Source organism: Triticum dicoccoides, chromosome 3A (genome assembly GCF_002162155.2).
Source record: "Triticum dicoccoides isolate Atlit2015 ecotype Zavitan chromosome 3A, WEW_v2.0, whole genome shotgun sequence".
Classification (NCBI taxonomy): Eukaryota; Viridiplantae; Streptophyta; class Magnoliopsida; order Poales; family Poaceae; genus Triticum; species Triticum dicoccoides.
In genome coordinates, this window is record NC_041384.1 from 23,924,311 (window position 1) to 23,950,585 (window position 26,275).

At 47.1% G+C, this 26,275-nt stretch overlaps 4 protein-coding genes across 5 annotated transcripts in view; 2 read left to right on the top strand and 2 right to left on the bottom strand.

Moving 5' to 3' along the window:
* Window positions 1-7,132: 7,132 nt before the first annotated feature.
* Window positions 7,133-13,198, top strand: LOC119266799. The gene is made up of 10 exons (XM_037548077.1): window positions 7,133-7,734; window positions 8,102-8,239; window positions 10,595-10,780; window positions 10,889-11,026; window positions 11,146-11,267; window positions 11,620-11,761; window positions 11,840-11,969; window positions 12,059-12,138; window positions 12,229-12,360; window positions 12,665-13,198. Exons 1-10 carry the CDS (start codon window positions 7,252-7,254, stop codon window positions 12,911-12,913), a joined length of 1,800 nt encoding a protein of 599 aa, XP_037403974.1. The 5' UTR covers window positions 7,133-7,251; the 3' UTR covers window positions 12,914-13,198.
* A 132-nt stretch (window positions 13,199-13,330) lies between these two features.
* LOC119266802 (protein MAO HUZI 4, chloroplastic-like) lies at window positions 13,331-15,640 on the top strand. Of its 2 annotated transcripts, XM_037548081.1 has the most exons (7): window positions 13,331-14,151; window positions 14,228-14,402; window positions 14,544-14,644; window positions 14,750-14,878; window positions 15,021-15,109; window positions 15,207-15,312; window positions 15,449-15,640. In XM_037548081.1, the coding sequence occupies exons 1-7, from the start codon at window positions 14,104-14,106 to the stop codon at window positions 15,458-15,460; spliced, it is 660 nt and encodes a 219-aa protein (XP_037403978.1). In that variant the 5' UTR covers window positions 13,331-14,103; the 3' UTR covers window positions 15,461-15,640. The 2 variants fall into 2 exon arrangements, with proteins under 2 accessions (XP_037403978.1, XP_037403977.1); XM_037548080.1 differs by having other exon boundaries at window positions 15,207-15,627.
* On the bottom strand, window positions 15,616-19,311 carry LOC119266801 (endonuclease 2-like). The gene is made up of 7 exons (XM_037548079.1): window positions 18,890-19,311; window positions 16,830-16,934; window positions 16,607-16,746; window positions 16,416-16,508; window positions 16,263-16,330; window positions 16,084-16,157; window positions 15,616-15,979 (listed from the first exon to the last, which is right to left on the bottom strand). The coding sequence occupies exons 1-7, from the start codon at window positions 19,182-19,184 to the stop codon at window positions 15,849-15,851; spliced, it is 906 nt and encodes a 301-aa protein (XP_037403976.1). The 5' UTR covers window positions 19,185-19,311; the 3' UTR covers window positions 15,616-15,848.
* Window positions 19,312-23,287: 3,976 nt separating this feature from the next.
* LOC119266800 (endonuclease 2-like) overlaps window positions 23,288-26,275 on the bottom strand; it is a 7,339-nt gene continuing 4,351 nt past the window's right edge. The window contains exons 5-7 of the mRNA XM_037548078.1: window positions 23,958-24,025; window positions 23,778-23,851; window positions 23,288-23,670 (exon numbers count right to left, since the gene is read on the bottom strand). Coding sequence (XP_037403975.1) covers window positions 23,540-23,670; window positions 23,778-23,851; window positions 23,958-24,025 — 273 coding nt within the window. The 3' untranslated portion in view covers window positions 23,288-23,539. The remainder of the gene's footprint in view (window positions 23,671-23,777; window positions 23,852-23,957; window positions 24,026-26,275) is intronic.

Here is a 26,275-nt window from a genome sequence, read left to right on the forward strand (position 1 = left end):
TGGGTTCGGCACTCTTACTTATCGAAAGGACTACGATAGATCCCCTATACTTGTGGGTCATCAGGTGGACACCAGCGAACAAGGAGGAGCGACGCGAGCGTCCGTCAGTGTTCGGATGGACGCATTTGTGGCCCAAATTTGCTCCAATTTAGGAGTTGGGCCGGACAATAAAGACATCCTGTTTGGATACGCCTGTTGGGCCAAGTTTCATCCCAAACGGGCGCGACCGGAGGATTTGGGGTCGTGCACTGGCCTTAAGCCAACTCCAACACTAGACCCATCATGTCTCAAACGGGCAGAAGCAGCGGCCCAACACGCGACCCCATGTGCAAAAATACGTCCGGTTGGCGTCCGGCTCAACCCATTCCAAGCGCAAACTTACGGTCGGTTTGCGTCCACACGGACACTGAACGGACGCCCACGCGCCCACTCCTTGTCTGCCTCGGGCCCGCCTATCGGCCGCCCACATTTAGTGCGCACCAGTGGACGAACCAACCTTCCAACCACCCATGAACAGCAGGCGTCGTCTTTCTTAATGTGGAAACCGTGGACCGGCTAGTCCATGCTTCCACTCCCGTCCCTGCGTGCCTCCTCAAGTCGTGACACCAAACCCTAGTTCATCCTCGCCTCTCCTTCTCCTCCTCTTCTCGTCCACCTCCTCGTCGGGTGCCATGATCTGGTGGAACTCCGTCTTCAAGGGGAGGCATGACCACGAGGGTGGGTCCTCCTTCGGTCGCCGCCGCTCCACCCGCTCCCCACTGCCTGCACATCCCGCGTTCGTCATCTCGCCGCCGGTGGCCTCCCAGTGCATTCGTGCCGACGTTGAGGTCGACATTTGCCGGCGTATTAGGAGACATCGACGCCCCTCCCATGGAGCGATCTCCACATCCCTAATAATTGGCATCTCTCCACTGGTCGGGTGTCTCTGGTGTCGATCCCATTGGTCCCGGCGAGCGGGCGCGCATGGCGTGAGGAGATCGACCGACGTCGTGCCTGCTTACCAACGGATCTGCTCTACGACTGCAAGTATGCCGTAGATTATCCGTTGTGGGATACGTGGCTCCGCAACGAGCACAACCTGATGTGGCAATTTTTTTTGTCGGTCGTCCTCCGAGCCCGCGGCGGCCGCGTCCTGCTCGCCACGCGCGTGCTCTGAGCCCGCCCTAGCTGCGCGGGTGCGCGGCGTCACGCCGACGCCATCTCCGTCCCTGCCACCACCACCTCCCATGACCGGAACGGAGGAGGCCGAGCTCATCCGGCGGGTGATGGAGGACTCCATCAACACCCACTACGAACGCCAATGGGAGGGCCTCAAAACCCAGTTGGCCCTTTTCGCGGCTGGCGACATCGTCATCCCAGAAATTGTCGTAGGAGGTGAAGGAGGGAGGTGGTGGAGGAGCCCCCCGCCGGCGAGTGGAACCCACGCATGGTGGGCCAGAGGTGGACGTGGTCGTCTACGGCGGAGGAGATGGCCAACTGGGTGTGCGTCAAGCCATGGGCGACCACGCGTCCACGCTCACTGGAGCCGTCGCCGCCACGGGAAGAGGTAGTGGTGCAGGCGCGCTCGGCCAGGCAGCTCCCACAGGCATCTCCAACCCACCTCTGGACGCCACCACCGTACGCCAACCTCACCATGAATGAGGACGAGGACGGGCAGGCATGAACACGACGGCGGCATTCAAGACGGCTACGACGATGGTGGCGGCGGCGCCTAAATCTATGTTTCTTTTTGTTTTCTAAGTTTAAGTTAAGGTTAACTGTGCGTCAAGAATGGCGTGGCCGACCCAAGAATGGCAGCGAGGGACGGGCCAGGCGCCACGTGGCGCACGCGCAGGCCAGCGATGACGTCGCCGTCCCTATCTGCTGCCACAGGCGCCACCATTCCAGGCCATGTCTATCTTATCCGTCCGTCCAAGGCTAAAAACGGAACCAAATCACTCCCTGCCAAAATTAGCGCCCGAGCCGTAAATGCGCTGGCGCAATTAGAAACCGACTAGGGTGAAAAAATGGAGCGAAATAAATGGCGGCCAAATTTGGAACCGCTGGCGCAAGCGCTGACCTCCCGCCATCTGTAACTGACGAGGCGATAAAAAGGAGTGGAGTAATTTCGGGCCAAATTTGGAGTGATTTAATTGCTCTGCCTTAATTGGAAAGATATTCTACTACCGCGATATTGCAAAGATATCATTTTGGAGCGATAATGTTGGATTGTTTGGAGGCAGATTAGTACTACTGTGCTAGTAATCATAATTTAGATCCTGCTGTACTGCTGACTTGGACGGTCGATGACGGAGCGGAGTACACGAGGAAGATTGAGACTGACGGCGTCCTGTGAGTGGCAGTGACGGGCCCACCTGCAGTGTCTGTACCACACTCAGCTGTCACATGCACAACCTCCACCTGTACATTGATGAGCAGCATATCTGATATGGATGTGATTCGATTCAGCATTTTCAATAAAAGGCAGTCCTTTAATAAAAAAACAAAATAGAATAAAAGTCAATCTTTGTATAAATTGAGAGCGGCAGAAGTATTTAAACGCGAATCCAAAAGATTGTTTCCTGTATTTTCACCAGGTTATGGTGATCGGGTTTAGTGAAGGCAATCTTTCTATAAATGTGAAGCGTTTAAATCATAGAAAATGCAAATGCAAAAGATTGTGTGAGTGGTGCGATTTAACATTATGCGCCCCATTTTTTCTTGATTTTTTTGATTTCTCTTATATGTTCATGGAAGAGAAGCAAATCTCGACTATTAAAGAGCAGGTTAGTGAGAGCAATTTTTTGTACATGTGAAGCGGGAAAAATACTCTCATGTGTAAATCCAAAAGATGTACCCATGGTCAACTCGTCCAATTTTTTTATTTTGAACCTTGATTATTGTGCTTAGTCTGACTTAACCCTCAAACCAAAAAACTCTTTTTCCAAAAAGGACCCTGGTCCATTATAAAGCATAAGTACAAAGCATCTCAAGCATAATAAAAAAATTATGTCAAGGTCCCCTGGATCACCGAATGACCACTATCAACAACAAGTAAATTCATGTCGGCTCCTCGCGGCTCCCTTATCAAAGTTGTACTGGGTTTGTCGATGACAACCACAAAGTCTTCGTGCATGTGCCCCTATAGATCAACACTCACTATCGTCGAACCTTTCAATCAATCCAAAGCATCTAACACCATAATTCATCATCGGGACGTACGACGAGAAAACCCTAACCTCTCCACCCCGAGGAACCGACATGAATCTACTCCTTAGCTCTGTCAATTCCGTCATGTCAGATGATATCGAGGTGGTTTGGAGCCGAGAAGATAATCTCGACAACAAAGCACCGTCATCTGCCGAACGTCGCCTTCGCGAGGGTCACATCATCCTACGCACGCCTCTATGGCGAGGTGATGATATTTTATTCCATGCCAATTGTGTCGGCATGGCCTCGTCGCCGATCAGAGACAAACCCTAAATTTTTCCAACCCACAACTTGTCAGCGTGCACGCACACTGAGGAAACCCTAACCGCGTTGCCTCAAGGAGCCGGCATGAATCTACGCCTTAGCTCTGTCGATTCCATCCTATTAGACAAATTTGAGGTGGTTCGGAGCCGAGAAGATCATCTCGACGACGTAACGACGCCATTTGCAGAACGTCGCCTCTGCGAGGATCACACAATCCTCGATACTCCTCTCTAGAGAGGTGATGGTATTTCATTCCATGCCAATTGCGTTGACGCTGCCTCACCTCCACCGGTTAGAGACAAACCCTAAACTATTCCAACCAATAACTCGTCAGCGCACACACGACGAGAAGAACCTAACATTGTCACCCCCGAAGAGCCGACATGAATCTATGCCTTAGCTCTGTCAATTTCGTCCCCTGGACGGTTTCGCGATGGTTCAAAGCCGAGAAGATCATCTCGACGACAGATCACTGCCATCTCTCGGGCCTCGCCTCTGTCGGGATAATACCATCTTCCACACACCTCTCTGGCGAGGTGAGGATATTCTATTCCATGCCAATTGCGTCGACGTCGTGTCACCACCGCTGATCGAAGACAAACCCTAAACTATTCCAACCCAAACTCATAAGTGTGCACGCATGACAAGAAAACCCTAACATCGCCATTCCGAGGAACCGGCATGAATCTACACCTTAGCTCTGTCGATTTTGTCCAATTGGATGCTTTCGAGGTGGTTCGAAGCCAAGAAGATCATCTCGACAAGGAAGCATTGCCACCTGCCAAGAGTCACCTCCACGAAGATCACACCATCCTCCACATGCTTCTCTGGTGAGGTGAGGTTATTTTATTCCATGCTAACTTGGTCGACACCATCTCGCCGCCGCCGATCGAAGACAAACTCTAAACTATTCCAACCCATAACTTGCAGCGCGCACCGATGAAGAGAAAACCCTAACCTCGCTACCCCAAGGAGCTGGCATGAATCTACGTCATAGCTCTGTCGATTCCATCCCGTCAGACGATTTCGAGGTGGTCCGGAGCTAAGAAGATCGTCTCGGTGGCGAAGCATCGCCATCTGCCAAGCGTCACCTCCATGAGGATCACGCCATCCTCCACACTCCTCTCTGACAAGGTGTTGATATTTTATTGCATGCCAATTGCATCGACGTCATCTCGCCGCCGCTGATCAGAGACAAAACTAAACTATTCCAATTATTGTAACTACCAAACCAAAACTTTGGGGTGCCTGCAACCCTCCCGTTGGTGGAGAGGGGAGCAGCGGTCAACATCGGGGAGGTCGATAGACCAGCCCTACCCTACTCGCCTAGGTTGCGAAAGTATGGAAGGAAAAACCCTACGCCAACCAATCTGGCCCTGGAAAATAAAGATTCTAAATTCAACCCTAAACTGCCCAAGACCATTTAAAATGAACCCTATGTTGGGTTGAAAAAATTGTTTTGTTCCTTGAAGTATATTTGAAAAATCTATGGAAAACAAGGATGTAGAAACACTATGAACTAATACCCTGCAAATTTTTGTTAACAAGTATGACTACTTATGTCATCTTCAAAAATAGCAATGAGATTTAAAATGTCCTTTTTAGAACATAACTGGTTTTCTCAGTTGATGGCCATTTTGACTCTTACAATGCATCATTTTTTGTACCCATGAATTGTTTCACAATTTCTTAGCTTCCACCCTAAGCAATAATCACTTAGTTGTGGTGGTTTTACATCTTTGAAGCCCAAGAGAAAGAGGTCGACAAATAAGTTGAATGCGGGCACACTATAATATGGCAATAAGAAAAAACCCTAGCAAAATCATCACATCTTCTGCGCATAACATAAACCGGTATAGTCAATGTTGACAACTAGTTGCCTTGTTGTTGTCGACAACTAATGATGTCACCATGCTAGAGAAATCGGCTTCACCCACAACAAACTTAACGACCATAAATTTTTCGATGAATGCATATCCAACTCATCATAATGTCCATAATGTAATCGTCCTGCATCCAACAACTTTTCACAAAATGCGGCATAGTTTAATGGTAATAACTAGTTTCCCTCGTAAATAATAACCGTGCCACTAAGGTGGAAGAAATAAAAGGCAGTTGCTATTTCCGGTATGATTCACCCACTGAAATAATTCATATGACAAATGCATATGCAGACCATCATAAAGCCTATAACGTAGTTGCGTAATCTGCACGCATCGGTTCACGTGCACCTGCCGTCTTTTCATCAAAGCCAACATGGTTAATGCGTGGTATTTGGGTGCCCTCATGAAGAACAACAATGCCTCATCGTTGAGAAAAGTGAAACTAGTGACTACTTTCTATCAGATTCACCCATGACAAACTAACGCTGACATGTCTGTGCCATATGCATATATAAAGCATCATAAAAGACCATAAACGTAGCTGGAAGATATAAAAAATAAAATAAAAGGGGATAAATTTAACGTAAAAGTCAACTTTTGACATCACTATTGCTGCTTCCTTGAATCGACAATAACTCACGTTTTTCACACCGTGCGCGAGAAACTTCACCCGAATTTAAAGCATGCAACATTGGCACGTGCAGTTAGACACCATACCGATAGCCTTCTAGTAGAACCAAGAGGCTCACGCCTTCTATGTCCCCACTCTCCCCATCTTCTCTCTTGCTCCGCACATTAGCTTGGCACATCGGTTTACGTGCACCCAAGAATTTCTCGCCAAAGCGGCGGGCATAGTTAATACTTGATAACTATTTTGCCCTCGTGAATGAGAACAGTGTCGCCGTGCTAAAAAAGCGAAACCATTAACTACATTTTGTCGGATCCACCCACGACAAACTTCGCACCCACGAGTCTGTGGCTTTGGAATGTATATCCAAAGCATCGCAAAAGACGTCTAACGGAACTGGAAGATAGCATAACCAAAAGATAAGTTTAAGATTTAGGCAATGTATAAAGGCCCACTTTCCACGTCACCCGCGCCGTTTCTTTAAATCGGCAGTAACGCGCACTTCCGGCACCCGCGCGCGGGAAACTTCACCCCGATTAAAAGCATGCAACGTCGGCGCATGCAGCTAGACGTGGTACCGGTAACCTTCACGTAAAAACAAGAGGTCGACTCCTTCTCTCCCGCCACTCCCTCCCAGCCTTCTCTCTCGCTCTGCTCGCGCCGCCGCCCGCAAGAACATCATCAATAATAGAGACCAATTTGTCCGATTCGGAAACTTTAGGGTTTATATCCAATTTCGGAGACTAGATAAAAATATAAAATATACACTTCAGCAAGGACTAAAAGGTGAGACACATATATTGTTTCCACCTTGCTTACAAAAGTGACCCCACCATCTTTTTCTTCTCACGATCCACCCCCTAGCCCTAGCTAGCCTGCATCCACAGGGGCCAGTGACGTGTCTGCATATTTGCATCATCAAATCCATCCATCAATCGCCATATCATATCGCAAAGCCAATTCACCCAATTAAAAGTCCTTCTTTTTCGCCAGGATTACGTCCCAATGCAGGAGCGGTGCAGGCGACAGCAGTAGAAGCATCGGCTCACGGCACGCACGCTCACGCTCACGCTCACGCTCACGCTCACGGAAGATTTCCCGAATTGCACCCCCCCACCCCCCGGCGCAGAATAAAATCCCGTCCTCGGGCCACGGCTCTCATCGCTCTCCTCCTCCTCCTCCTCCGCCCCGCACCCCCACCCACCAGCGCGCAACCAGACCAGAGCGAGCGAGCGAACGACTTGCCTCTCCCCTGCCCCGACCCCGCTCGTGAACACCACCCCAGCCATGGCAATGGACGACGTCGCCTTCGCCGCGGGCTCCTCCTCGTCAGCCATGGACGCGCTCGCCGCCTCCTCCTCCGCCGCCCCCGCCGACCCCTCGCACGGCTGGCAGAAGGTCACCTACGCCAAGCGCAGCAGCCGCAAGCCCGCCGCCGTGGCCCCGGCCGCGGCCGCGGCGCCCGATCTGGGCAAGCCCGGCGTCTTCGAGGGCCTCGACAAGCGCTCGCAGGAGCGCCACCGCGCGATCCAGGCCGCCCGGGACGCCGCGGCCGGCTACGACTCCGACGACGCCAACGCCCGCGTCCCCTGGGGCTCCCGCTCCTCCGACGAGGGCTCCGACTCGGACGGGGCGGCCAAGGACCGCCCCCAGGCCGAGGCGCCCAAGAAGCCCAAGAAGCCCAAGGTGAAGAAACCCAAGGTCACGGTCGCCGACGCCGCCGCGCTCATCGACGCCGAGAACCTCGCCGCCCACCTCGTCGACATCTCGGTACTACCCCTACCCCTCCCCACTCCCCGAAATGCATTCCCGGAGGCCAGATCTCGCGAGGCCCGGTCCGGATCATGGCTTCGTCTCCTTCCCAAGGATCGGATCTGGCCGGGGTTTAGTGTCGGATCTCGCCGGCCATGTCCAAATTCCCTTACACTGTTCTGTCCCAACTAGTTTCGTGGTTAGAGGTAGATGCATAATTCTGGTATGGTACGGATGGGCCGTCGAGAAAGTCGGGATCCCGTGATGTCAAGATGGGATCTCAGAAAGGCTTGGTAGTTGGTACTGTGCCGTGAGGGCTGGATGCTGTAAAGGTTGCGGCTCTTTTCTTTTTGTTAGATTCTGATTGTTTGCTCTGTTTGCGCAGGCCTCGTATGAGAACCAGGAGGGCATCCAGCTCATGCGCTTCGCGGACTACTTTGGCAGGGCGTTTGCCAACGTGAGCGCGGCCCAGTTCCCGTGGGCAAAGATGTTCAAGGAGTCACCCATGCCCAAGATGGTTGATGTGAGTTACTGCCTTACTGGTTCACCCCTCGCTCCTTGATTCTCTATGCATGTATGAGTGTTGTGTTTGAATTAGATGTGAAGTAGAATTGTGCTTAATTGGAAGGATGGTTATGTAGTTTTATCGTTTCGCGCTAATGTTGATACTGATTCATGCATCGTCAGTAGTGGTTTGAGTGATGGTTATGCTGATTTTGTTACCTGTTTATTATTAGTCCAAGATGGTCGATGTGAGCTGTTAGTCAATTACATGCTCCTTAATTCTGTATGCATATCTATTTGAATTACGTCTGAAATAGAATTGCGCTTAATAGGATTGTTATGCAATTTTAAGGTTTCGCGCCAATTTTAATGCTAGTTCATGCATCGTCAGTCCTGGTCAGAGTTACAATTATACTGATTTTGCTACCTGTTTAGTAATAGTCCAAGATGGTTGATGTGAGCTATTTGTTCACTACAGGCTCGTGTGAGTGTTGCATTTGATATACATGTGAAGTAGAATTGCAATCGATAGGATGGTTATGCAATTTTAAGGTTTCGCGCCAATATTGATTCTGATTCATGCATCGTCAGTAGTGGTTTGAGTAACGGTTAATGCTGATTTTATTACCTGTTTAGCATTAATCCAAGATCGTCCATGTCAGTTATTAGTTCATTACAGTCCCTGTAATAATTTACATGTGAAATAGAATTGTGCTTAATAGGATGGTTATGCAATTTTAAAGTTCCTAATTCAGTCAGCCTCAGTAGTTCTGAGTAACAGTTATTACTGATTTTGTTATCTGTTTAGTATTATTATGCCAGACTGGTTTGAATTCAAGCATCATCTGTTTAGTAGTATTACTGCCAATGTCCACTATGGTTTTTAGTTCACCAGAGTCTTTATAATTCTTTATGCATATGAGTGCTGCATTTGAATTACATGTGAAATAGAATTGCGCTTAAATAGGATGGTTTGAGCGACAGTGTTACTGATTTTGTTACCTGTTTAGTATTAGTCGAATATGGTTTGAGCGACAGTGTTACTGATTTTGGTACCTGTTTAGTATTAGTCGAATATGGTCGATATGATTTACTAGTTCACTACAGGCTCCTTAATTCTGTATGCATACGAGTGTTGCATTTGAATTACATCTGAAATAGAATTGCGCTTGATAGGATGGTTATGTAGTTTTTAGGCTTCACGCCAATTTTAATACTAATTCTTGCATGCTCACTTGCTCAGTAGTGCTTCGAGTAGCGGTTAGGCTGATTCTGGTATGTGTTGAGTATTAGCCCAAGACGGTCCATGTGAGTTATTAGTTCACTACATGCCCCCTATTTCTGTATGCATATGAGTGTTGCATTTGAAATGCATGTGAAATAGAGTTGCGTTTAATAGGATGGTTATTCAGTTTTAAGGATTTGCGCCAATGTTTATGCTAATGCATGCATCCTCAGTAGTGGGTCGAGTAACGGTTGTGCTGATTTTATTATCTGTTCAGTATTATTACACCACACTGGTTTGAATTGAAGCAACATCTGTAGTGGTCCACAAGACGGTTATGCTACTTTGGTATCCACAAGTATTACTTGTCTGAATACCAGATAAGCTAGGGTTGAGTTATTTATGGTTTCGTGCCAATGTTCATACCGAATTAATGCATTGTCGGTAGTGGTGGTTTGCGTAGTGGTCATACTATTTGTGTCAACTGTTCATTATTTTTACGCCAATAATGGTACTAATTCAAGCACTGTCTTTAGTGGTTTACGAAACGGTTATTCTACGTACTTACGTTGGCTGTCCAGTATTATTAATCATCTGAATTCCTGACAAGTCTTAAGGTCATCGAATTATTATATGCCTAAGATGCTGTCTTAGAAGGCAGCTTTTTACATCATCATGCCAATAATGACTGTAGTGCGCTGTATGCATGTCAATAAAGCTGGTCATACTGATGGTTACAGTATGTTGTGGTGGTACTTACCTTTTCTGTAAATAAATGGATAGGGTAAATTTGTTACTGCTATGAGCACCCACATATTTAATGATTACTACTACTAAAGGTGTACATAGTTGATCCACCACATCACGAAAAGAAAACCAAATGGCTTTAGAGCAAATCATAGTGGTGGTTGGTTTTCTTTTATTAGTTTCTGAATTGGGTTGAGGGAGTTAATCTGCAAGGCTGATTATAGAGATGAGTTAACTATTTAGTATATTTACGCTTTTCCATATTGCATTTCGACTTCATCAATGTGATTACCATTTTTTACCTTATGTTGAGAAATTTAAGAGTGAGAACAGCTTTGCTTTACATTTGTTTTTTCTTTTCTTTCTGTGATGCGCCTAATAATTGTTTTATGTATCAAACAGGTACCCTTGTCCCATGTTCCTGAGCCAGTTTGCAAGACTGCAAGTGATTGGATCACCCAGAGATCTCCTGATGCATTGGGAGAATTTGTTTTGTGGTGTATAGATAGCATCATGTCTGAATTGTCAGGTCCAACTGTGGGACCTAAGGGCTCGAAGAAGGTTGTTCAACAAACTCCAAAAGCCCAGGTAGAATTCATCACACTATGACTATCATTCATCCCAGTATTGAACTTGTGGTTACTTGTTGAGTTGATGTTTTGACTTCATTTTTTAACCAAACATTTGTTTCATCAGGTTGCAATATTCGTTGTGCTTGCCTTGACTTTAAGAAGGAAGCCAGATGTATTAATAAACCTCTCCCCAAAACTAGTGAGGAACAGTAAATATCTTGGACAGGAAAAGCTTCCCATCATCGCCTGGGTTATTAATCAGGTATTACTCAGTTTCCTTATCACCTTCTTGCTCCCTTTGAATTATGTTTACTTCTGAGGCCCTAATATGCATATTTTCTATTTCCTTACACAATTTAATTTTCGTGTTATATATGATAGGCATCTCAAGGCGACCTAGTCTCGGGAATGTTTTGCTGGTCGCATTCCCTATTTCCCACAGTGTGTGCAAAGTCAAGTGTGAACCCGCAGTCAAGAGATCTTGTTTTGCAGTTGCTCGAGAGGTATACTTACTGTAAATATGTATATGCCATTTTTTGATTATTTCTTAGTTCTTATACTGACTGTAAATATGTATATAACATTTGGTGGCTTTATTTTAGTCTTGTGCTAATAACTTTAAATATGTACATACCATTTTTTGATTATATATCTTAGTTCTTATACTAATAACTATAAATATGTATATAACATTTTGTGATATCTTAGTTCTTATACTAATAACTATAAATATGTATATAACATTTTGTGATTATATCTTAGTTCTCATATTAACTGTAATTATGTGCAATACACTTTGTGATTATATCTGAGTTCTTATACTTCCAGAAGTGCTTAATGAGATTTCATGTGCAGGTTTGTGTCTACCCCTAATGCCTCCAAAGCTCGGGCTATGCTACTGAATGGCGCCGTTAGAAAGGGGGAGCGCCTGGTTCCTGCTGGAACGCTTGATCTCTTTATGAGATGCACATTTCCCGTGCCTAATGCACGTGTCAAGGTTTGCTAAATTATCCCCTCCTTTCTGTGGCATGTTTAATACGAGATGATATTCTAATGCCTGCATTGAACTCTTTAGGCTACAGAAAGGTTTGAGGCAGCCTATCCAATAATAAAGGAGCTGGCTCTTGTTGGTACTCCTGGCTCCAAAGCTGTGAAGCAAGCATCACAGCAGCTTCTGCCGTTGGCTGTGAAGGGAATGCAAGAAAGTGAGTAGAAACGTGTTCATTTTGCAATACAGAGCCAGTGAAATTTTGTTCTGCAAATTCCAGTTAGCTTACCTGTGTATTATGTACAGATAATGCAGAGCTCGCCAAGGAGGCCACTGATGTGTTCATTTGGTGCCTGACTCAGAGTCCAGAGTCCTACAAGCTGTGGGTGAGTGATCTTTTTTGTTTTCTTTGCATTTGTACAGCTCTGTCCTATACAAGAAAATGGCTCAGACTGATGTTTAATTTCTGTTTCCAGGACAAGCTTCATGCAGAGAATATCCAAGCCAGTGTTGCGGTCTTGCGCAAAATCACTGCTGACTGGAAGACACTCTCTCCCAAGCTCAACTCTGAAGCTCTTAAAGCAACTCTGAAGAGCCTCAAGGCTAAGGTGAGCTTATGTGCACGACTTGTTTTTTTACAGTTCAGATGCTTCATCCAGTCTGGTTGTAATTATGTGCATAGTTGTTCTACTAGGAAATGCTCTGTAGAAAGTAGTTCAAGCTGTTGTGATGCGAAAATGCGACATATGTGGCATTAACACTTTCTAAGCATGAATGCAAAGCTAATTTACTTGTTTATCAAAGATACTCCTGTATGTGGCATTGACACTTTTTAAGCTGCAGTAGTATTTACTGAACTATCAGCACATCCCTGCATATTATAATCTTGTGCACATCTGGTTGGTATTGCAGAATGAGGCGGCTCTGGAGGAAGCTGAGGACTCTGGCGAGAAGGCATCCATCAAGGAAGCAGACAAGTACTGCAAGGCCATCATCGGGAGGCTGTCGCGCGGTGCCACCTGCCTGAAGGGCAGCCTGCTGGTGATTGCGCTCGCAGCCGGGGCCGGCTTCATGCTCTCCCCCAACCTGGACCTCGAGAAGCTCCAGGTGATGGCGTCGGAGCTCCAGGCCGTGGCGTCGGAGTACCTGCGGTTCTTCTGAACATACCGTTTATACTGAGAGGGGAGAGGGGAGAGAAATAAGAGGGGAGAGGATAGGTCCTAGACAAAGAGAGATATACTAGTTCGTCCGAGTCGGTTACCGTTTTTAGCATCTTTCTCCCAAGACACTTCTCCTGGGAGGAGGTGGCAGCGACAGTTGTTTTTAATTCATGTTAATTAATCCGTAGACTGATATCCGTGATGAGATGAGGAGGTTTGGGCCAAATGGCTCGACCTGTGGACTGAGACAGTTTTGGTTTTAAATCAAAAATGTTGTTGAAACTTATACCATGTCTCTGTTGGTTTGTGTTTTATCCATTTTCACTTTGCATGCTGTTGTGTTTTATCCATTTTGCACTTTGTATGCTGTTGATTTAATCGTTTGTTTCACTCTCGGGTCTTCTTTTCTTGCTTCATCACTTTTTTTATTTTTTTTGCAGGCAGTGTGTTGGTCTCTCGCCGAGGTAACTGACTGTGTGTTGCAGCAGAGTGGTGCGGGTATCTGGTGCTGATCACGGCTACTCGGAGCAGGCACCGAGGCACGTGTCGGCGAGGAGTCAAGGCTCGGCACATGGGCAACATGGCTACAGTTTGAGGTGAGGATGTACGTACTAATAATGGATCGTGAAGCTGGACGTGGTTGAGCACGGACGGTGGTGCTGGCGGCCACCGCCCCCTCCCACTCCGGCGGGACCCGCCACCCCCACCGACCTGCCCTTCCCTTCCCAAGATGGTAAGGCAAACGAAATCAGTGGACTAGTCACTCAATCCTTCCTACCATACCACGGAAGTGAATCCTCTAACACCCTTCCGTTCTTCACTTCTATATGATTAAGGCTACAATGATTTAAATTAATTTGCAAATTACAAACCTACTTTATACACTTACAAAAATCACATATAGATAAAATTAATTTTAAATTTATTTATCTCAATAGTAACTATGTACAGTGCCTACTTAAATAGATAATACAGTGTTTGCTACAGTATCCATGACTTTTCTTTTGTGTTTTACACTAGTTTGCACTGTAGCTATGTTAGAGGATCCACTTCCCCATACTTCCCCATACGACACCACACCACACCACAGCTCGGCGCCTTGCCTGCTTCGCCACTCCCACTAGTACAAAGGGGAAGGAGGGGAAGGCCCTCCCCCCCCTTCTCCTCCTTCCTCCCGACCCCCGGCAGGAAATGGCGGCCTCCTCTCCCTCCGCCCTCGCGCTCTCCCCCACCACGCGGGTAAGCCATCAGCTTCGCTACCATCCTTGTGCCTTTGCTTGACTTGTTTCTGCTGACTTCTCGCCTGCTGCTGCAGGTAGCTGGCTCGTCCGTGCTGCTGGCGCTGAGGCGGACGCCGGCGACGCGCCTGGCCGCGGTTTCCTCCGGCCAGCTCCGCGCCTGCTCTTGGGGCGCGCTGCGCCATCCCCGGCCGGAACCCCCTCGCCCCGGCGCCGCCTGCTCCAGGGCGCCTCTGCTCCGGCCTCGCGCATGTACGCACGCACGCCACGCTTCTCTCCCTCTTTCTTTCTTTTCACCAAGAGATGGCAGTTCCACTCTAGTATCCGGTCGACGACCTCGCAAGGCCATGGGTTGACTGACTGACTGAATTCATTCTTGCTCCCGACGTACAGGGCTGTCCACGTCCCAGATTGCCAGCTCCGCCTTCACCCTGGGCACCGTCGCCGTCCTCCCCTTCTACACGCTCATGATCGCCGCCCCCAACGCCAACGTCGTAAGCCCGCCGTCCCTCCTTCCTCTTCCTCTTCCTCCTCTCCCCCACACGCGGCGGCCACGCCATTGACAGGAAAAAAACATATCCTCGTGCCTTTCTGCGCAGACTAAGCGCGCCGTGGAGAGCACCGCCCCCTACGTGGCGCTCGGCCTCCTCTACGCCTACCTGCTCTACCTCTCCTGGACCCCCGACACCATCCGCGCCATGTTCGCCAGCAAATACTGGCTCCCGGAGGTCGGTCAGCAGTCCTCACACTCTCTGAATGTTCAATACCTGCAGCAACACTAAAATTCAGTACAAGCATTGTGCAGTGTCTGAATGTTCCTGTGCCTTAGCAAAAAGTATAACATGTGTGGTTCCTCGATCTCGCGTGTAGTTGCCTGGCATTGTGAGGATGTTCGCGAGCGAGATGACCGTTGCCTCCGCCTGGATCCACCTCCTTGCCGTCGACCTCTTCGCCGCAAGGTCAGTTGGCCATGTTTTGTTTGCTTTCAAGTGTATGTGATTGTGAGGACTGTGGTGGTAGGTGTTCATGTTTTCCTTGTTCTGGCTGGTGATGCAGACAAGTGTACCAGGATGGCATCAAGAACAACATCGAGACCAGGCATTCGGTTTCGCTGTGCCTGCTCTTCTGCCCCATTGGGATTGCCGCTCATGCGCTCACTAAGGTACTGGCGGGTTCCACAGGTCGACCGCACTGACGACCGATTGCGTGTAGGCAGGCCCCCCTTGTTTAGATGGCTCAGATCGTGAGATTCAGATATATGAATAAAATTGATTTGATGCACCATTTGTTCCATGTAGATTTCACATTGATTATTCCCACCCATTCAATTGGAATTGGCTCGAGCAACTGAATCTACTCTTCATACAAGGGCTAGGACAGCTTATTTGTACTATCTGAGTCATGTCACGAAGAAATGTACATCTAATTTATATCATGTCTCAGATTTAATGGTGAGACACAAATGTAAAGAAATGAACTGCACTTGCGGATTGGGTTATTGTTCAAGCACATAGACAAATAGAGGGTTTATACTACAACTTTACAACAACTGAATTTCTGAATGCTCTGCCAAGGTTGCGTGATTCTTATTACAGACTGTGTAAACCTATAGAAGTGGTAATTGATCAATCTGGCGTGTCAGCGGCAGCTACAATACCTTCCAGCCCGTATATCTATATGTGTACAAGTATAGCTATTTTACTGTATGTATAACGGCATGGTATCTGCTTTCTTCTTGTCGAATATCCGGTTGAGTATCAAGGCCAGCCTTACGCCGGCCTGTGCTAGTCTCTTCTCCACAACCGGGTACCGGGTGAAGTAATAATCATCTGCATTTCACAAGAGTTGCCAACCATTAGCACTGCACTCTGGCTGGCAAAATGCATACACTGCTTTAGGTTTTACAAGTACTGCTGTGAACATAGACACTGACCTCCTAGGGTGATGTTCTGCACCACATCTTTGTAGGCGTAGTTGCACGACAGATTTATGCTCTCAATCGCGTAGCTGCAAGGCGGATTCGATACCATGCCATGTCAAATCTTGCGATCGAATTAGTTGTACAGGACACGAACTGGAAAAAAAGGGGAAGCAATGGGATATGAATCCTACTCGTTTGCGCAGGTCGCCTTCTTGTTGGCGCAGTTTTCCCAGTGACCGACATCGTCGGACCATCCCTCCTGCAGATCACAGCTAGCATTAGAAACACAGCAAAGCTATTGGTGGCAGTATTTTCAACTGTTAACAGTCTTGTGGTGTACAGACAGTGAGGTTCGTCTGGAGTGCATCCACCATGGTGTCCATGCTCTTGTTGTAGAAGTCTTTCATCACCGTGTCGATGATGCTAACGTCCCACACCTGCCAACACACACCAAACACTCCGAGAAGTTCAGTCCAGACCAAAAACCATACCAGCTCTGATGAACACGACTTCCGTGTGGCAGGGATACACGTACGTGGTGGAGGTTGGCCTTCCTGCGGTACCAGCGCACCATGATGGTGTTGCCGCCCTCGTCCTCCTCGTAGCCGACGTGCAGCGGCTGGTGCACGTCCCCCACGAAGTGCGCCAGGAACATGAGGCTCTCCGTCAGGTTGTCTGCAGATGGCCGTGAATCAATGTCGTTCAGATTCAGAAGCCCCTGTTGCATATGTTTCGACAGTGCGTTGGGGGGCACTTACACGAGCTCTTGGGGGAGTCCCCGTAGGTGTAGAGCTGGTCCGTGTAGTTGTTGATGGCCCCGACGACGCACATCCCCTGCTCCCCGCGTGAGTTGTGGCAATCCCCTGAAATTCACACAGCCACATGAGCCCACGATCAAAAACCCAACACAAACTTCAACACTTTATGCCTGACTCTTCTACTAGTGTCTGCTACCACACTGCCTAATCATCTTGTGAAATTTTTTCACTTGCTAGTCTATTCATTTGGCGACCTCACGTAATATATCCACTAATAATGCCGTCGCATATATATATATACATATATATATGTATATATATGCTTCATTAATAATAATATAATACTCCCTCCGTAAACTAATATAAAAGTGTTTAGAATACTAAAGTAGTGATCTAAACACTTTTATATTAATTTACAGAGGGAGTAGGTTAGTATGTGGTCACATCCATTCCATCATCATCCATGTGACCATGTGACTGTGATCGCCGGCGTCCGTCCGTCGCGCTCGCTCGCGGGCAAGCCCACATGCCTGCCGCGCAGCGAAAGAGAACAAGCACAGCGATATTCTGTTGTCGCCCGATCAGATCAGATGGCAGCAGATCGGCCTCACTTGCCCACGTGCAGTTCTTCCTTTTTTTGAGGGAGTGCAGTTATTTAGGTGATCTGATGAGATGGAGGAACACTGTCTGCTCTGCTCTGACGAAAACGATCGGTGGAATCGTGTCGGGGGATGCGTGAAGCAAGCAAACTAATTAGGCTCAGAGAGTGGGAGAACCCTTTGTCTTGACTCAACCTCTCCCCTCCCCAACAAGCAACATCGCCGGTTGGTCCCGGATCACAAGATGGCATATATGCGATAGGCATGTGCAAGCAATGGATCTGCCGATACCTCCCCCTCATGCATGCAACCAATCTTATCTCAAAACAACATTTCTTGTTATATTGTCCTACAAATGTTTATATTCCTTTATTCTTAAAAAAAACTCTATTTTCTCTTCGTTGTTAGCAAATCCCCCGTCAGTCCGTTGTCTTTCTTCCCCCTTCCGTAAGGTAAGCCGGCGAGCACTTGTGGATTCGCCTCCCCTCTGCCTGCTGCTCCGGGCGCTCGGTGGCGGGGAGGAGAATCCTGGTACCTCGGCTTCTGCTAGTAGATAAGTTAGGGTTTTAGTCCACGCAGGACGCTCGGATGGATGACGACGCTTCTTCGAGTCGGTCTTTCGGACATTGATCCTCCTTCAGTTCGTCCATCGGGACGGATTAGAAGGAGCGCCGGTGTACACTCATGACAGCTTCTCGAGGCAGCGAGGTTAGTGTTTGTCATTGTGTGTACGCGACGACGAGATTTGGTGTTAGGTTTTTTATAGATCAATTAAAGGGATCAACGACGACGACTACGGCTCCATGGCACTGGTCCTTGGGGTAGGTGTACGAAACTTCCCGGCCATCATCAATAAGGTCAAGCCGACTCCGGTATGGGAGCGACGACAACAGGGCATCGGTGGCTCGTTCTGACGGTAGCAATGGTCGTTCGGTGGTTCAGAGACCTCATTGTATTTTTAAAATCATATTGTTTTTTTTTGTATTTTTGATAATTTTTTTTATAATAGATCTAAGTCTTTTCGGCCAAAAAAAAAAGCTGAATGTGTGACAATACTAGTGCATTTTCCCGGTGCATTTGTTTCGCCGTTTTGCTAATTCCATGTCGATGTTTTTTCCCCTGTAAATCTCAACCCTCTAAAACTGCGCATTCGGTAGACTTACACTAAGCTATAAATACAATTTCAATATTCCTACACGAAAAAGGGTAGGCACATAATTGTCTTAGAATGAACATCCTAGACAATTGTTGAATATCAAAGTCATTGGTTTATCTGGACATGTGTATTTTTTTAAACACTATATGCGTTGTCAGAAAATAGAAAATCATTTTCTTGTTGGTTTAGCATGCGGTAACTAGTCATGGCGTTAATTAAGCTCTGTTCGGTTTGCATCAGAAACCATAATTGATTGAACTAGAAAGGTACTACTAGGAAAGAGGGGGGGAGTAGGATGAACTGACGGGAGAAGTTGAAGTTGCAGACGTTGGGGGTGTTGGCGTAGTGGAGCGGGCTGGCCCAGTGGTAGCGGAAGCGCATGGTGTCTGCCCACGGGCACATCGTCGACAGCTCCCCGCCCGCCGACTCCGGCAGCAGGTCCTGCACCGCCGCCGCCGCCTCCTCCGACAGGTACTTCTCGGCGATCTTGCAGACCATGATGTGGCCCTCCTTGCCCCACGCGTCGGCGCGGCGGGGCGCGGAGGCGGCGAGCAGCGAGACGAGGAGCAGCAGCAGCGGATGCGGGCGCGGTGCCGCCATCTCCTCCCCTCTGCTCTGCTCTGCTCCGCCTCCTTGCCCTACTCTGCTTCTTGCGCCGTTGACGGAGGAAGGGGGCAGGGGAGCTGGGTCCTCTGCCTCTTTTTCTTTTCTGCTGGTCGTCTTGGGATGGGGAAGTTGCTTCGGGTTTGGGCTTCCTTTATGTACTCCGGGTCTCGCAGGCCGCAACGTGACGTATAATTTGGTGGCACGACGGTCTAACAGGGCCGGGCTGATCGTGGCCCAGAACAACTCTAACAGAGAGAGTCCATATGCTGCATTTTGAATTTTGCAATTTTAGTCACGAGTTTAGGAGCTCAAATTATGAAGCTCACAACTTAGCGAAGCATGCTCTATCTTTCGGTGATGGCCGCCATGTTTGGTTAGGACACCCCGGGAATCTACCATCCGTCCCTGTAAATATCGTGACGAATTAATAAAACGTTGCCTATTTTTTCTTTGAAGGCTGGCGACGAGATGTGCAAACTCAGTGCTGCAATATCCCAATCTCCATTTTTCTAAAAAAAAATTGGAAACCTCAATGTCCATAATGTTTTTTTTCTTTTGTTCAAATACTTTGATTGCCTTTAAAATCAAACGTTTTTTCACACAATTCGAAAAGCAATCATGCACATAACTTCAAAAAAATTGCATAAACAAAAACATCTAGCCGACGACATGTACAAATCACGTGTTGCTCGTGTGTGCATCGGCCCCCGTCCTCAACATGTGCACCGCCCCCTCCTCTGGCGGACCTAGAGTGCATGATTGGATTGCCATTCGTGTCTTCTTCAAAAATTCTCTCAACACTAAATCTAAGGAGCTCGCATCCAACATGATGAATCGGTTCTCCTTGGCTATTTGTTCAGTTGTGGCTCGACGCTCCTTAATTTTGAACCTATGCGCCTCCTTCTTATCAATTCGTCTTCCGTCTTGCATAGCATCCCACCTTGCCCTCCTCTCTTGAGGTCTTCTTCTCCTCCATCTCCACTTTTTATTGTGTAATCTTCTCCGCATGCTCATTCCTTGTCCTCATCAAGTCTCAGATTTTTTTTCATTGCACATTTGCTAAAAAAATTCACGGTCACCTTGCATTCAATCAAACAAGCCGAAACAAAGGTAAAGGATGCCTTTTTACCTCATTGAGACGTTTCTGGTCCGACATTGGACTCGGAAGGTGTCGAGTTTCACCCGCCTTCGGAATGAAGGAAGAAGGGGAACACCACAACCCGTCTTCTTCTTCCTTTTCATTGAAGGCCACTGCGGTACAAGCAGGAGGAGGATGACACCTACATGCGGTGGCATAGGGTTTTTCACCTATGTGCCCGACTCGCCATCGGCATTGGTGGACGAGATACTGGCATAGGCGGTGGAGGGAGGCCGTCGGAGGCGCAACACTTGTTGAAGTCTTGGGATCCAACTCCAAACCAATGGACTAGGACATGGGGGTTGAGGCGGCGTCCATGATGTCATCAACATGGACTGGGGACGGACGGAAATGGTTCCACACGGCGCTACAATAAATGAGAGGAGACAGCAACATGGGTGGAAAGAGTTGGTTCTCTGCCCCTTTTTGGGGGGCAACCTTTCTTTTTTGTTGGTCTTCTCATGACACGGGGAAGTTCCTTCTGATTTGGGCTTCCTTTGTATACTCAGGGGGTCGGGTCTTGCAGGCCACAATGAAATGTTGGGGAGCCCCAATTTCGCATGTAGGACGACGAATAGCCACCAATGCGCACCGCCTCAACGCATTTTGGGCCAACCAATATGGGGGCCGGGCACTCCTATTTTTCATCTTCTTTCATTATTTCCTTTGTATTTCTTGTTTTTTACAATGAGAACTGTTCATGAATCTCAAATTTCAAAAAAATGACCGGAATTGTTAATCTTAATTTCAAATAATTCGCAAATTTTAAAAATGTTCATAAAATTTTAAAAAATTCTTATAAATTTTAAAAATGTTCATGGATCTAACTCTCACCATTTTTCTTAAAAAGTTAACCAATTGAAAAAGTTTTCTGATTCAAAAATGTCCATGAATTTGATAATTGTTTGTCAAATATTTTTTCATTAATTTTAGAAATTCTTCCCAAATTTTTAAAATGGTCAGGATCTCAAAAAATGTTTGCAAAATTGTAGAAAAAGTTTGGAAATTCGAAAAATATTCACTATTTGATAAAATGTTCATGAATTAGAAATTTTTTCATGATTTCTCATAAGATGTTCACGAATTTTAAAGATGTTCGAAAATGAAATAGAAAATAAAAATAAAAAGGAAAATAATAATAAAATATAAAAGTTATAAAATATAAAAATTAGAAAAAAGGGAAGAAAATTAAGAAGAAAACTTAAAAATAGGGGAAAATACGGCCTGAATGGTTATATAACCTTTGCAAATCGGAAGAGAGAGCATGCTGTTACGGGTTAAAAAGGAACCACAATTCTATTTATCGCATAGGTCGGAGAAAATTGACGAAACACAAAACTTCTGTCACGAGCATGACGCGTCAATTGGCCCGGCCCATTCGCATTTTGTCACCCTACCAGTTTTCCTTCCTTTTTTATTTTATTTTTCAATTACGTTCTCACTTTTTATTTTCAGTTTTTCCCTTTTTATTTGAAGTCAGATATAGTGTAATTGTTTTTGAATCTGTGAGCATTTTTAGAATTTAATGTTTTTTTAAATTGGCATTTTTGTTCGAAATTGACAAACATTTTTTAATCAAAAAAGTTTTTTAATTCATGATCATTCTTGAATTAAAGAACTTCTTTTAGAATTTGTGTGCAATTATTGCAAAAAAAATTTGAATTCGTGAACAATTTTTTAAATTCATGATATTTGAAGTCGTAAATATTTTTAAATCATGGAGATGTTATGAAATCCCGCACATTTTTCAGATTGTTGAACATTTTTTAAAATTTGGAATAATTTCCAAATTCGTGAAGTTTTCTCAGGTACTGGCGTGTTAGGCTGGTCGCTCGCATTGATTATCGGTTATGTGTATACACCCGTGGTTTAGATGGCTTAGGTAGTGTGATTAGATATATGAAAAAAATTTAATTTGGTGCACCATTTGTTCCATATATATTTCACATTGATTATTTCCACCCATTCTATTGGAATTGGCTCAGGAAACTGGATGCACCTGCCACCATGGATCATAGAAGGTTAGATCAGCTGATTTGTACTATCTAAGTCCTGTTTCGAAGAAAGGTACAACTAATTTATATCAGGTCACAAATAAACAGCGACGCACAAATGTAAAGGAATGAAAGAAGTTGAGAGAAAATAAAACGTGGCTTTGAACTTCACTTGTAGATTGGTTATTATTGTTCAAGCAAACAGTCTATTATAGATGGTTGAATTATATTACAACTTCACAACAATTGAATTTCATGTTCGTTAAAATTTCCGAATAAAATTTTAAATATTATAGAATTTTTTAGAAAGTAAGAATTATTTTTAAAATAATAATTGTTTTAGAAATTCACGATTTGTTTTTGAATGGACATTTTTTAGAATTTAGAAACAATTTCTGAAATTCATGAACGTTTTTGAATCGGCAATGTTTTTTGAAATTTGCAAACATTTTTTAATCAACAAACTTTTTTTAAATTCATGAAAATTCTTGAATTGAAGAACTTCTTTTAGAATTCGTGAGCAATTATTGTGTATAGTTTTTTAATTCAGGAATATTTTTTAAAATTCATGATTTTTTGAATTCATAAACAACTTTAAATCATGGAAAGTCCATGAAATCCCAAATTTTTTTTCAAATTGTTGAAAGTTTTTTGAAATTTGAATAAAATTAAATTTGGTGCACCATTTGGCAAAAAATTAAATTAATTTGGAATTGAGATATATGAATAAAATTAATTTGGTGCACCATTTGTTCCATATTGATTTCACATTTATTATTTCCACCCATTCTATTGGAATTTGCTCAGGAAATTGAATGTACTCGCCACCATGGATCATAGAAGGCTAGATCAGCTGATTTGTACTATCCGAGTCCTGTTACGAAGAAATGCACAAGTAATTTATATCGGGTCACAGATAAACAGCGGCGCACAAACGTAAAGGAATGAAAGAAGTTGAGAGGAAATAAAACGTGGCTCTGAACTTCACTTGTGGATTGGCTATTATTGTTCAAGCAAATAGTCTATTATAGACGGTTGAATTATATTACAACTTCACAACAATTGAATTTCTGAGTGCTGTGCCAAGGCTTTGTGACTCTTATTACAGAATGGCAAACTTATTGAAGCGGTAATTTATGAGAAACTGGCGTGGCAACGGCAGCTACAATACCTTGCAGCCCCGTATGTATACACTTCATGTACAAAGTATAGCTCTTTTACTGTACGTATAACGGCATGGTATCTGCTTTCTTCTTGTCGAATATACGGTTGAGTATCAGCGCGAGTCTGACGCCGGCCTGTGCTAGTCTCTTCTCCACGACCGGGTAGCGGGTGAAGTAATAATCATCTGCATTTCGGAAGAGTTGGGTAACCATCCATGCATTAGCGCTGCATGTACTCTAGCCAGGCAGAACTCACAAGCACTGCTGTGAATGTGGACACATAATCACGTACCTCCGAGGGTAATGTTCTGCACCACATCCTTGTAGGCGTAGTTGCAGGACAAGTGTATGCTCTCGATCGCGTAGCTGCAACGTGGATTCGGTGCCATACCATGTCAAATATTGTGATCAAATTAGTTGCACACAGGACATGAACTGAAAGAAAGTGCAAGTGTTTGGATATGAATCCTACTCATTTGCGCAGGTCGCCCTTTTGTTGGCGCAGTTCTCCCAGTGGCCGACATCGTCGGACCATCCTTCCTGCAGTTCACGGCTAGCATTAGCATTAGTGTTTCTTTTTTTTTAAAGCAACATGGCTTTATTACTCAACGTGCGGGCAGATCACCCATAACCCTATATATTGAGTATAAGAATTATTAGAAAATATAGGATAGACTAGAATTTGGTCCTGTCTTGTCTTGTACTTCAAATTAGTCTTTGTACTCCTGTATATATATGCACACGAGGCTCAAGCAATACAATCAACAATAATTTCATCAAATCTCTCTCTCCCTTCTAACATGGTATTAACCTAATCGATCCTAAACCCTAGCCGCCGCCGCTTCCGCACCCGCGTGCCGCCTCCGGGGCGGTCGGTCTACATGACCGCCGCCGGGGGCCACGCCGCCCGTACCTAGGTTTCGTCCGCTGGTCGTGTTGACCGGCTGCCCTAAAGTCTTTTTCCCGATCCTTTGCTTCGGCTCGCCGATCGTTTTGATCGGTGTCTATTTTTTGATTTTTCGATCTAAAATCGGTTTGTGTCGCCCGCCGTCATCGTCGACCCTCGCACGCCTCCACTCCGACTTCGGCATCGACTACACTAGCGTCTTCTCCGACTCACAGCCTTGCGTGCTACGCTGAGGCCCGGAACGGCCGCTGTCCACGCCTCCGTCCGCATGTCGGTATGCGCTGACAGTCGTCGCCTTGATCCGATCAGGGATCCTACATCAAGTCAACCTCCATCCACTTCAAGCAGGATCGGACGGGACATACGTGCGTGGGTGCACCGGCTTTGCTCGCATGGCGTGCGTTGCGCTAGCCCGATCCGTGTTGTGTGCACACGTTGGCTGATTGTTTGTATATACGTACAAATCAACTTCCTGTCCAGCACGTGTGGTCTTTGCTTAGTTGCATGCTCATGTGACGCGACCGCTGCAGAACCCGTCGTCTCCGTCTTCGCGTCCAGTCACTCCATCTTCATTGCATGTTTGGTCTGATCAGTTGTATACATGCCTCATCTACACCGTACGTATCGACCTGGCCCGTTGGTGTCGCGCACCTTCGCAGGCCTCATAAAAACCGTCCCGAGTTGAGCATGCACCTCCACCGATCGAGCAACGGATTGCCGCTGCGTCGTCCCATCGGGCCGCAACGCCGCCGTCCCGTGGTTTTTTTCCGGCTGCACCGACCCGCGTCACCGCTACGTCGCCCCTTCGGACCATAGTGTCGCGGCCCGCGGTCCCAGCCACCCCGAGGTTGTACGCTTTAGGCCGTCCCGTGGCTGCACCGACCCTCGCGCCATCGCTGCGTCACCCCATCCGGTCATAGCGAGCGTGGCACGCGGTCCACGCCGCTGTCCTAAGACCGTCCCCGCGGCTGCACCGACTCACGAACCGCCGTTGCGTCGCCCCTTCGGGCCGCAGCGTCGCGGCCTGCGGTCCCCGCCGTCGCCCCGACCCGCCTGCCGCCGCTACGTCGCCCCTTCGGGCCCTAGCGCCGCGGCCCGTGGTCCACTTTGTCGTCCCCGCGCGCTGACTTCCCGTGATATGCGCCGCGTCGTCTCCCTTGGCGCGAGAACGCCACTGTCTGCGCCGGTCTTCGTCACGCTGTCAGGATTCTTCGCCTACTTCGAGCATCGCCACCACGCTTCTAACCTAGCCGCCACTGCCGCCGCTCTTCTTCGGCCGCTGCCGCGGCTACCCCCGTAGCCGCCGCAGCCGCCCGTCCACCCCATTTGTCTTCGTCCAGCTCCAGTCCGTTGCCAGCGTCGCTGTCATCTACCCCGACCGCTTCATTTACTCCGACAACCGTGGGCGACATTGGCCCCGCGCCGATTGGCCCGCAACCGTCGTCGAGTCCTTCTCTGCTGGCCTCTCCGACTTCTTCGACATGGCGTATGGCTCGTGCAAGTCCCAGTCTACGCATGTCCGGTGTTGGCAACACCACCGCGTGCCTTCGTCCACGACGTGTCCTCGGGCCTGGCAAGCCTGGTGCCGGCGCAACGCGTCGTCAACAATGTTTTCTTCCTAGTGCACCCCTACTTTGACACCACTGCGCCCATGCTAACTCGGTGCCCCCTTGCGCCCGTGACTCCACAGTGACTTCCTCGACACCAGCTACCCCGACTCGACATCGACCACGGTATTCTTCGCACGGCTACCTCAATCACGGCTTCACCACCCACGCTCTCGGCTACATCGACAAACGGCACAAAGGGCTACCGCCTGCTTGAGCAACCTCGTCGGTTTTCACTCCAGCCACGGCTCCGCGATGCATCGGCCGTTACGACTA